Genomic DNA, 12,044 nt, shown 5'->3' on the forward strand with positions numbered 1-12,044 from the left:
TCTTAATAACATGTATACAACAACAAAATAAATTCACAATATTTACTTCTAATATATAAAAGATAAACATACAAAAAATTGATTTTAGCTAAACAATATAGAGGGTATGTTTGCAAAAGGGTATAAAATAAGAATATTTTTGCAAATACCTTTATATTACATCTTGAAAATAATTATCAATGATTTTTATTTAACTATTAGTTTATGTTTTAAAAATAAAAATTAACTAATTATAAGAATGAATACATTAGAGATATATAAAAATATTAATATATTGAATTGAATATGTTTTTTAATCATAAAAAACTATTAATGATTTAATATAATTTTTTAAAAAAATTTAGAATACAATTTTTTAGTCAACGCCGGAGTCAACGTCGGTCTTCGCCGGAGTCAACGTCGGAGTCAATCGACCGGTGTACCGGATTATATGTCTATGGTGTTGACCACATAACATTATATAGTTCATGCATGTGGTCATGTAATACATATATTTTGTGTAGTTGAAGATATAATAATATATTTGGTATGTGTGACCATGTATTCTCCTATATTTGGTGTATTTAGCTATTTTTTTCCAATTTAATATTATGGGAGAAATGAAGACAGAAGATGGGATTGGAAGACGGATGGGTTGGCAGTCGGTGGGAGAAGGTGGCCTGGTCAAAACTTCAAACTTGTTTTAGTCAAAACACTTCTCGTAACTCATTATCTCCCTCTGCCTCTCTGTCTTTATTTATTCTTTTAAAAGACAGTTCTTGTTGTTGTTGCTGTAAAACGTTAAGTCCTTTTATAGTGCACTTCACCATCCATTGTGATGTTAACATTTGGCAGTCTTCGGTTGAAAGACTAGTAGTAATTTAGCCTACTATACCAATACCATACATAACCGTTGCTAGCTACTCGTGGTGGATAATGAGCTTTTTTCTAACAAGGTCTATAAATTCATACAATCTCCTATGTACAATACATGGTCTACAAGAAAGATAAATGAGAACTTAGGAGAGTTTAATTTATTATAGTTTTGCATAATGGTTTAACGATATATATGTTTTTTTGGTTCTTATTCACGTGTAAAGATGTGATATATGGCATCTCATTGAGGGAACTTGTTTATACTTTGAAGAAATCTATAATATAGGCCCATTTTTATAGTTGCCAAACTGATAAAAGCCCAAATCTGTTGCTTTTGAAATACAAAAATGTTCAAACTTCAAACGCCACCTAAATATGGACTTACTGTTTTCAGGCTCATGAGACCTCTCTCATGGAGATTTTTGTTATTTTTCTCATAAACTCGTTGAGAAATCAAATAACAGGTTTTCTTTTGAAAAATAAATAGTCAATTGAGCCGATATTGACAACGGTAACAATACTAGGGATCAAATAACCGCATTTGATCAAACTGTTGATCTGACGATATGTTTTTTTTTGTAACTTGTAAGCGTACTTATGAATCGTGGCGGTCTTAGGGCAGGTTCGGCAGGAAGACATAAACGACTGTAACAGACATCGGCGGCATTCTCAAATTATTCATAGGATTGTTAAATTCAATTGACAAAAAAAAAAAAAAAAGAAAGAAAGAAATAAACTTGTCTGATTTGCTTACAGCAGAAACAAAAGAGAGGTGGATGCCTCCACCCAGGTTATGGTTCAAGTGCATTGTCGGGGTGTCTTGGTCGCGAAAGAACCAACTTGCAGGTTGTTCTTGGGTTTTGAGAGATGATGGGATGGTGTTGTTGCACAGTCGCAGAGCGTTCACTAATGTCCCAAACAAAGATCAGGCCAGTTTCCTAGCTATTCGATGGGATGTGGAAAACTTGATTAGTCATAGATGTGTTAATGACAATTTTGCCATTGAAGATGTTTCCCTAATGCAATGTCTTTTGAGACCCAAAGCATGGCCATCTTTTTATTATGAATCCGGCAAATTGTTAAGTTTGTTGGGGGTTTTTGTACAGTGGAGATTGGAAATAGAGAGACCAAAAGTTTATAGAGGAGTTCATCTCATCGCTCATAGTATTACAACTTACAAGTGAGTGCAGATTTCAATCTTATGTTGCTTATAGTTTTCCAGCTTGGCTTCATAAGCGTTCGAAGATAAGAGGGTTTCATCTTCTATTTAGCTAGGATTGTATCTTTGTCTCCTGATGGTTTAGCTTTAACCATATTTTTGTAAAGGTCAGGTTTTCTCAATTGGAGTAGATCAGTTTAGACAGTATGCTAACTTTGGAATCTTCCGGTTCTGTTGCGAAAGTATCTGAATTTCTTTGTAATCTTTTGGAATCATACCAACAAAATCCGTAATTTAAATCAGTTGACCAGAAAAAAAAACTTGTTTTTTTTTTTTTTTGTCATCTGATTTTATATTAGAACTGTTCTTGATTACAAAAAAGGTGAAAACATAGAAATCACCTAAACTAAGCCCAAACAAGGGAAGCATAAGCTGACAAGTTACACTTCCAGAGACATAAGCCGGCAAGTTACACACTTCCGGAAACAAATATACAAAGGCTAAACAACCTAGCTAAAGAACAGGTTACTAAGGAATAAACAAGAACCAAAGAACTAAAACTGCCCTACTGAACCAGAAAGAAACTCGCAAGCTTTCCCATAGAACCTGTAAACGTCGGAGAGTACCAATAAGACCGGAAGAGCCATAAACATAATAGCACACCGTCGACAAACCATCATCAACACCGGCAGGAAAGAAAGCAAGCTCGAGCGATATTAGAGAAACAGAAGCCACAACCATCCAGCCACACAAAACCAGTCAGGAGAAGGCGAGCCAAACTAGGTACAAAGAATAAACCTTGAGATTCGACCTGAGACAAGCCAAAGAGGACTAACCGCTCTTACACGTGGACCCTCGTCGACCCAGCTTTAACCATCTACAAAATCAAAACTGGTGACCTCCTCGCAAGAGAACAGTTGAAAGACGATTCCACTACTATGCCTAAAACCCAAAACCACAACTCAAAGGAGCCGCCGAAAAGAGCTAGTAGATGGCTAGCAACAAAATACCATCTGGATGACAAGCAGAAAGAACGAAACCTAGCATATATCACAAACACTCACTAGCCAGGAGACCTAATAGAACAGAAGAACTAAGGAATGAGTTCCAACCAACAGAGAAGGCAAGTTTGAGAGAAGACACAAACCACAAAATTCACTAAGCAACTTGAAACCAACGGTTGAAGCCAAACTAACACCAACAACACAGCCTAGTTGAAAAACCCACAGTCCAAAGAAGAGAGGATCGAAAGAGAACCCATACCAGACCAGGAAACGTTCTTCTCCTTCAAACCAGCAGTCGCAAGAGAACCACCAGAACCAAACTACAACCAAGACTAACCCAATAACAAACGGATCTGTTTCTGCCACCACCAAAAAAATCTTGTCTTTAAATATAGAAGTTTGTTTCAAAGTACACAACAAAAGCTCCAAGAGAAGAATAGTTGAACCAATATACGTAATATATATATTGAAATGGGATCCTCTATAAACGTAACATATAATCTGGGCCATAAGGCATTTGCCTCTTTCGTTTTGAATTTGCCTCATTTGTTCCAAGGTAGGCACGAATATTGTATACCATATAGTCTTCTCATCTATGTATTACATTTACATAAAGAATTAACATATATTAAATCATGTAAACAAAACGTGTGTGCGTACAATCTACGAAGAAGACAAGCTAAATCTATGTGAAAATATTAACTTAATGCAAGTGCCAAATGCGATTGTACTATATAGTCTATAGGAGAAAAAAAGTTGTTATTCAATAGTTAGTGTGGAACATTTGTAACCAAGCAAAAAAAATAACTTGTGTTTTCTTAATCAGCATCAAAAGAATAGAGATAAAAGGAAAATTATCTAAAATATCATTTACATCATTATCGTTTCAAATGGACTATCTAACCTTTTTTCATATGATAATTACTCTTGCTTATAATAATAAACTCTTGACCGACCATTACGTACGTTGACCTTACGACCCCACCAACCTTCTTCACCAACCGTTACAGTAGATTTGGATTCGATTATTACAAGTTAATTATTTTAGATTTTTCTTAATCAAACCATTTTATAGTATAGTTTGAATCAATGAATTAGATATTTTCGATCGAGTTTTTTTGGCGTATGAAACGCTTATGAATTTCTGGTGAAATCACTAGTATTAGTATTATACTAGTATAGCTTGATTCCGTAATTTCCGTGACTCTCTATGTAAAGACAACAACGTTTTCATGTGCCGCAAGCCAACGGCTGTGGTTAAACCCAACAGCTGTTTGATCAAATGACGTAGGTCCCAACACTAACCAGATAGAAAGCTCGAGACTCGAGACTCGAGACCACTTACAATAAAGCAATCGCTGAGTAACAGCCACGTGTAAAACAAATCTAATAAACTACCGTTTGAATATACAGCCACAGAACACACTAATGATGTCATCTTTAACGCTACGTGGAATTTATGATGTGATGTGATATTTATTTTTTATTTTTTGAACTCATATGTAATCTACGATCTAGATTCGTCTCGAGACCACCAACTTGACCTACTCCTCTCAGATAGCTATTGGTGGTAATTGTCTTTCCCTATCATTAATCAAGTGTATTCTACGACTAATTATTTTTCTTAATCCCATGTAATTAACCATTAAACATAGTACTTACTTATTTGTTTAGAATTTTTGAATTTGAAAATACAAAAATATACAAAAATCATTCTAAGCCTTCTTAATCGTTCAGTTTTCTTAAAAGCGTTTATAATGCAATGTATCTAGTTAAAAAAACTATTGAAAAAACAATGTTATTAAAAATACAAAGTCGTTTGGACCACAACTACAATAATTTAAAATGATTCAACATCAATCCGATTTTTAACCATTTTTATTTCTTCAATTGTTTGCGTTATTGTTTGACATTAGCGGTTCTAAACGAAGGATTTATAGCAAAACAAAAGCTATGATAGTGACTTATGTTTTTGTTTTGAGTATTTGTAGCAATTAGCAAACAAGTGGTGTATATATAATTGATGTACAGGCATGAGAAGTACGGTTGGTTGGAAAAAAAACAGAATACATGCAGCAAGTAATAAAACCAAAAATGTACTAACAAGTTGTAATAATAAACTTTACGGATGATTAAAATTGTATTATCTTCACGTGAATGATGATCCTACTAGAAAATGATCGTCACGCGTCTTATTCATCGGGTTCAATACGTTTTAAATGTACCTTCATGTTCAAATAAAAACAATTTAGAAATTGGCAAGTTGATGATATTGTTTTTAAAATTTTGAAACAAATTATATATATCGTCGGGAAAATGACGCATTAGTACTAAAAATATCTTACAATAAAAGTGACTTTATAAAGTGATACAATACAAGTCGATATCTTATTTCAAGAAAAAAAAAAAAAAACGTAACCGTATTTTTGGGTCATTAGAGAGGAACACTCATAAAAGCATATTCCCAAATATATATGGCGACGATATAAACAGAAGCTATTTTTAGTGAATCCCTAAAATACACACTAGAGAGAGAGAGAGAGAAAGAGAGAAGAGAGAGAAACTTCGTCTTCTTCATCTTCATCTTCTTCTTCTTCCTCTACAACAATCTCCAAATTTTCAAACAAACGAAAGAGAGAGAGAGAGAAGAATCAACAGGTGAGAAATTCGAAATCTTTGCGAGCAACAAACTCGCCCAGATTCTCGATTTCTCCCCACTCCCCCTTTCTCTCGATTCCTTCAAAAACAGAACAAACAAAACCCCCCCAAAAAAGACTCAAACTTTAACCATCAATGGCCAATAAAATAGTGAGAGAGACATCTTTACCAAAAGAGAGAAGCAGCCCACAAGCTCTAATCCTCGGAAGATACGAAATGGGTAAGCTTCTCGGCCATGGAACCTTCGCTAAAGTTTACCTCGCTCGTAACGTCAAAACAAACGAGAGCGTAGCAATCAAAGTAATCGACAAGGAGAAAGTTCTCAAAGGCGGTTTAATCGCACACATCAAACGCGAGATCTCGATCCTACGACGTGTTCGTCACCCAAACATCGTCCAGCTCTTCGAAGTCATGGCTACGAAAGCTAAGATCTATTTCGTCATGGAGTACGTTCGCGGAGGTGAGCTTTTCAACAAAGTAGCTAAAGGTCGTCTTAAAGAAGAAGTAGCTCGCAAATATTTCCAGCAATTGATCTCAGCTGTTACCTTCTGTCACGCGAGAGGTGTTTACCATAGAGATCTGAAACCTGAGAATCTCTTGTTGGATGAGAATGGTAACCTTAAAGTCTCTGACTTTGGGCTTAGTGCTGTCTCTGATCAGATGCGTCAAGATGGGCTTTTTCATACGTTTTGTGGCACACCTGCTTATGTTGCTCCTGAGGTTTTGGCTAGGAAAGGTTATGATGCTGCTAAAGTTGATATTTGGTCTTGTGGTGTTATCTTGTTTGTGTTGATGGCTGGTTACTTGCCTTTTCATGATCGGAATGTTATGGCTATGTATAAGAAGATTTACAGAGGGGAGTTTAGGTGTCCTAGGTGGTTTTCTCCTGAGCTTACGAGGCTGTTGTCTCGGCTCTTGGAGACTAATCCGGAGAAGAGGTTTACTTTCCCTGAGATTATGGAGAATTCTTGGTTCAAGAAAGGGTTTAAGCATATTAAGTTTTATGTGGAAGATGATAAGCTTTGTAATGTTGTTGATGATGATGAGTTGGAGTCTGAATCCGTTGAATCGGATAGAGACTCTGCGGTTTCTGAGTCTGAGATTGAGTATTTGGAGCCTAGAAGGAGAGTTGGAGGGTTGCCTAGACCAGCGAGTTTGAATGCTTTCGATATTATATCGTTTTCTCAAGGGTTTGATTTGTCAGGTTTGTTTGATGACGATGGTGAGGGTTCTAGGTTTGTTTCTGGTGCTCCGGTTACGAAGATTATATCGAAGTTGGAAGAGATTGCTAAAGTTGTGAGCTTTACAGTGAGGAAGAAGGATTGTAGGGTGAGTCTCGAAGGTTCAAGACAAGGAGTGAAAGGTCCATTGACGATTGCTGCTGAGATATTCGAGTTGACACCTTCGTTGGTTGTTGTGGAAGTTAAGAAGAAGGGAGGTGATAAAACCGAGTATGAAGACTTTTGTAACAACGAGTTGAAACCTCAGTTGCAGAATTTGACAGCGGATGAAGTATCAGAGCCTGCGGCTGTTTCAGCGGTTGATGAAACCGAAAACGCAATCGCAGCAATCACGAATTCGCCGCCCGTTTGTTACTTGCCTTCTGACACTGATGAATAGAAGATGAAAAAGGCCACAGAACCAGAGATCATGAGGGGTTATGTATACGTACTGATTCTCCTTTCCTGTTGTCTAATGGGAGTTTTGGGTTTTGGTTATCTGAATTGAAAAGAAGAAAAAAAAAAGCTGCTTAGGGTTGGTGAAAGTTAGAATCATGTTATGTAACAATGTTATTATGTTTTATGTTGGAGAGAATCGTTAGAGAAATTGAGTTGTGTCTTTTTACTAACCTTTTAGCAGTTTTTTTTTTTTTTTATTGGTAAGGGAGAATTGTAAACAGTTTCGCATAAATCATATCTTTGATATGTACAAAGACAACGATATGAATAAGAAAAGTTGCTTTTTTCATCTTTGTAGTTCATCTTTTTGTCATTCTGATGATAATGGTTTTATTTCTGTTTTGGGTTTGTCTTATAATTTGCTAAAATGGGTAAAGTACAAGAAGAGAAGAATGTTCTTGTTCTTTGCTCTTGTTTTTGGTTGATTCTTAGAAGATTTTAATGGCGGGAGACTCTTGATGGTGAAGTTTATTTCTTTTCGTATTGGGAATTTTTAACTATTTGTGGGTAGAGAAATTGACCAACAACCATGTGAAGTGTTTTGTCTTTTGGTGTGAAGCAAGTTGGTTTTGATTTGATTGCAGTTTGTCTTTTTCTACAAAGATATTTATGTTTTGTAAGATTTGACAATCACGGATACAGAAAACTGTTTTCCTTGATGTGGCCAAGCTTTGCTTGATTTACATGTGAGAGTGTAAAGCATATATGTTTGTGACAATGATTGTGATGCTGATTAATGATGATGCAATTGATGATATAACTAACTTGTAAACTTCTTTGTTTTTTTTGAGCTTTTGTTTAAATGTGCTTAATGATAATCATCAGTCTCATTGGTTTGTTTCTCTTTCCCACCTTATTTGGTTTTTGTTCTATTGCTGAAAAAAAAAGTTGAAATAATGCAATATCATCACTTGCTTGGGTATTGTGATTTCAGGGTTTTTTTAGTTACAGATGAAAATTAAAATGTAACTTGTTGCCTTGTTGGTGTGTAAGAAACATAATTTTGTTTTTAAACTTACAGCAAAAAAAAAAAAAATCAAGTCCTCCTTGTCTTTGTTTTTGTGCAGAAGAAAGAATGTATTTGCAAGTGGTGAGTTTTGGTGACCCAATTTAGCAACAGAACCCACATGCACCATTAAAGCCCATCTGCAGATGTCTTCTCTTTTGCGCAATAATAATAATAATTTGGGAGAAAAACTAGATCGACCCAAATTTAAGAGGTTAATTACTAAAGTAACTCATAAAATGTGAGAGTTATATGAGTTATTTTTTTTGTCTAAAATACTTTTTTTTGTTTTGTTAGGAAATAAAAAATAAAGTCAAATTTACCCTCCCAGAAATTTTCTAAAGAAAATCAAATTATTTTCAAAAGTCTGCCACACTAGTTATGACAGATTTATTTGTGTATGAAAAATTTGTTTTTGTACAACCGATTTATTTTTGTATGACAGATTTTTTATGACAGACTTATTTTGGACGACAGATTTTTTAACTACAGTGATGACAGATTTATAATTGATGAGAGAGTTATTTTTTACGACAAACTTATTTATAAAGACACCACAGACTTTCACAATATATGACAGATTTGATATAATATTTGGCAGATTTATTTTCCACAGTTATTTCAGATTTATTTTCTTGATTAAAAATTTGTCGTAGAAACGACATATTTTTTTATAGAAAAATAATTACTAGGTTGACCTCTAGTGATAACAGATTTGTTTTAAGTTACGAAATTTTTTTTAATTTAACCAAAAATATGTCGTTTAATAACAAATTTATAACGTTTTTTAAAAATTGCTAAAGTGACCTATGTGAAAACAATATGTTATGGTAAATTTGTTATTGTTATGAAAGTTTTTTTGGTTGCTTCCATAAATCTGGTATTTGATAACAGATTTATCTCCTATATATTAAAAGAGGAACATTTTGACAAAAAAACTGAGTTGTCAGCATTACAGAGCTCATAATACTTTTTATCAAATAACCCTCAAAACATCAACTTATTTACAAAAAACTGCCATTATATTTATTTAAAAGACAATTTTTAAAAAACAAATGATACCTACACATGCCTATATTGAAGGCATAACCTATACTAACATGTACCTTCAACACGAAATCATAAAATGTTTGATTAAAGGACACACATCAATTTTAAAATATATTGATCACCGTTATAATGTTTGATACGAAATCATGAGTTAAAATGTTTGATTAAAAGACACACAACAATTTATATATACATTTTTTGAAACATTTATAAAATAAATCCTGAAGTTGACACTTATTTACAAGGATGTCATTGGTATTTATTATCTAAAAATGAAAAATTTAAATGCTAACGATAATTAAGGAAATATTTTCATGGTTCAGTGTTAAATGAGAAACAAATTATATGGTATATTCTCCATATATTCCGTGACATATTTGAGAAAGTAACATTGCTTAAATCAAATCATCATCCATGAAAATTAAAAAATCTTACCTAATCTCACGCGGAGCTTTTATTTTGGTACAACATATTTTTTATCTCTCTCGCATTTATATCCTTCTTCTGATAATCTGATTCATTATTATCATCTACAATGGAGATAAAACATGGCTTCATCACAATTCCAAAGGCTTATTGCAGTTTTTTTATGGATTACGCAGAGAACTCGAGGGCTTCAAGATTATTAACCGATAAGATATGTATGTGCTTCACATTGACAAGAATGGCATCAGGTTAATAAAATTTTCAATTTTTATCCCATTTCTATTTATTTTTGATAGGTTAAGATTTTTCAAGTAATGTTCAATTTATTTTTACGTGCATATATACAACCTACAGGCTGGTGAAAGTGAAGGGGATTCTCAATTTATGTTTTGATTGAGGTTAGTAATTTGATTCATTTCTCTGCTCTATAAACTGATGATTTCTCTAGACAACATGAATTATGTATGTATTTGTCATTTTTTGTGCTAAATTTGTAGGGTATATACATATATGTGTGTGTATTCACTGTCTTTTTTTTTTTTTTTTTTNTGGTATCTCAATAGATAATGACTAGAAAAAACTTTGTGATTCTCTCTCGATATGGTGAAATCGAGATAAGGATGTGTGCCAAGATCACCATATCAACATTTGGGATTTTAAAGGTATTTTCCTTTCTTTCTTTTTTTTGGTAGGATTGTTGTTGGAATCAAGTGCAAAAACGGGATTGTAATGGTTTGATTCTTCCTCTTTGCTACTTTTGATTTTTTTAATCATACTTTATGAATGATAGATCATGCAACACCCTTTTAAAGGGATACCTAGAGTATGGAAAACAAGTGCAAGAAGAGAGAATTTATGATCTGATGAGAAAATACGCTAGCGTTCATAGTAAAGCTTGACTATATCCTGACATCCTGAGCTTTTTTAGTGGAAGGTTTTGGAAAAACGTTTGCTTTGTTGTTGAGGCTTTACTAATTTGGATATTATGCACATGTTTTGGCAGGTAACTTTCGGAGTTACTTGTGGAGCGTCATAAACTTATTCCATTCTTTCATGTGCTTCCACACGCATATCGACTACTAAACCAAGGTGAGCGTTGTTGTTTGTGTTGTTTATAATCTATGTTCATTCCTTGCTTCAGAACTTTTAAGCTCTCATATAGCTGATGAACACTTAAATTGCTGTTAAGAGATACATATATAATAAGTAATAGCTAGCAGTTAAAGGTAATATAAAAAGTGGGTTATTGTCTAATCTTACAACCCACATAGAGACTAATGTTAGAGTAATAGAACACAAAATTACTAATTATGTATTCTTATAGTCACTTATGTCATTCTATTTAACTATAGGGTAAGAGCAAAAAAAGTAAAACTATTCTTTGCCAACTCAATTAACTATGTTGTCTCTCCATTCATTGGTGTCTTGCTGACTACATTTGTTCACTACTTCTAACTGTTGCGTCTTACTCTTGGAAATTGACAGATTGGGAACATAAATTTTGCGGTGCACCACACTCTTGGAGAATGCCACAGTTTTTAGTCAGAGTGAGCTTGACCACCATAGCCCTCTGGCTTTTGGAGGGATATTTCAAAATGAAGAGCTGACATGAACGGATAGGCGTCACAGTTTCCGTCATAAGCTAACAATTTACATAACTCTTTTTGTCTAATACAATACTACTGCGATTGATTATTTATTTTATTGACTTTAGTTACGCTGACGTAATTATATTGGTTTCATAATTATGGTGAGTTTTTTTGAGTGGATCTGAATGTAAGTTTGCTTTGTCTTTGAGACTTTATTAATTATATACTAGAGTGTTAGATTATTTATATATGAATCAGTGAAAATGAAAAAGCTAAATTGTCCTTCACTAACAGTTAAATTTATATGTATAATAAAAATACTATTAGGTAAAAATTAAAAAATTAAATAAAACAGTGTATTTCTTCACGTACCAACTTCTTAGTCGCTCATAGATTTTAAACGATTAAACATAAAACATGGTAATTGAACACTAAATGATTTAGGTTACCATGTAAAATATTAAAAGAAGTATTAGTCAAATATATAGTTAATTTACTAAACAAATTATATTATTATTATTTTTTTAAATAGTCCCGTAGTGTACCGCGGGTGAAAATCTAGTATATTTGTAAGTTAGCCAGCATACGAAATCATAAAATATCTGACTAATTATTAAT

At 33.5% G+C, this 12,044-nt stretch overlaps 1 protein-coding gene across 1 annotated transcript; it reads left to right on the plus strand.

Annotated features, from left to right (window-relative positions):
• Positions 5,439 to 7,601, plus strand: LOC104723189 (CBL-interacting serine/threonine-protein kinase 12-like). Its single transcript, XM_010441521.2, has one exon. The coding sequence runs from the start codon at positions 5,812 to 5,814 to the stop codon at positions 7,294 to 7,296; it is 1,485 nt and encodes a 494-aa protein (XP_010439823.1). The 5' UTR covers positions 5,439 to 5,811; the 3' UTR covers positions 7,297 to 7,601.

The sequence above is a fragment of the Camelina sativa genome, chromosome 11 (genome assembly GCF_000633955.1).
Source record: "Camelina sativa cultivar DH55 chromosome 11, Cs, whole genome shotgun sequence".
Classification (NCBI taxonomy): Eukaryota; Viridiplantae; Streptophyta; class Magnoliopsida; order Brassicales; family Brassicaceae; genus Camelina; species Camelina sativa.

What these genes read in the sequence shown, in the direction of transcription:
- LOC104723189 (XM_010441521.2), top strand. Translation starts at nt 5,812, where the DNA reads ATGGCCAATAAAATAGTGAGAGAGACATCTTTACCAAAAGAGAGAAGC.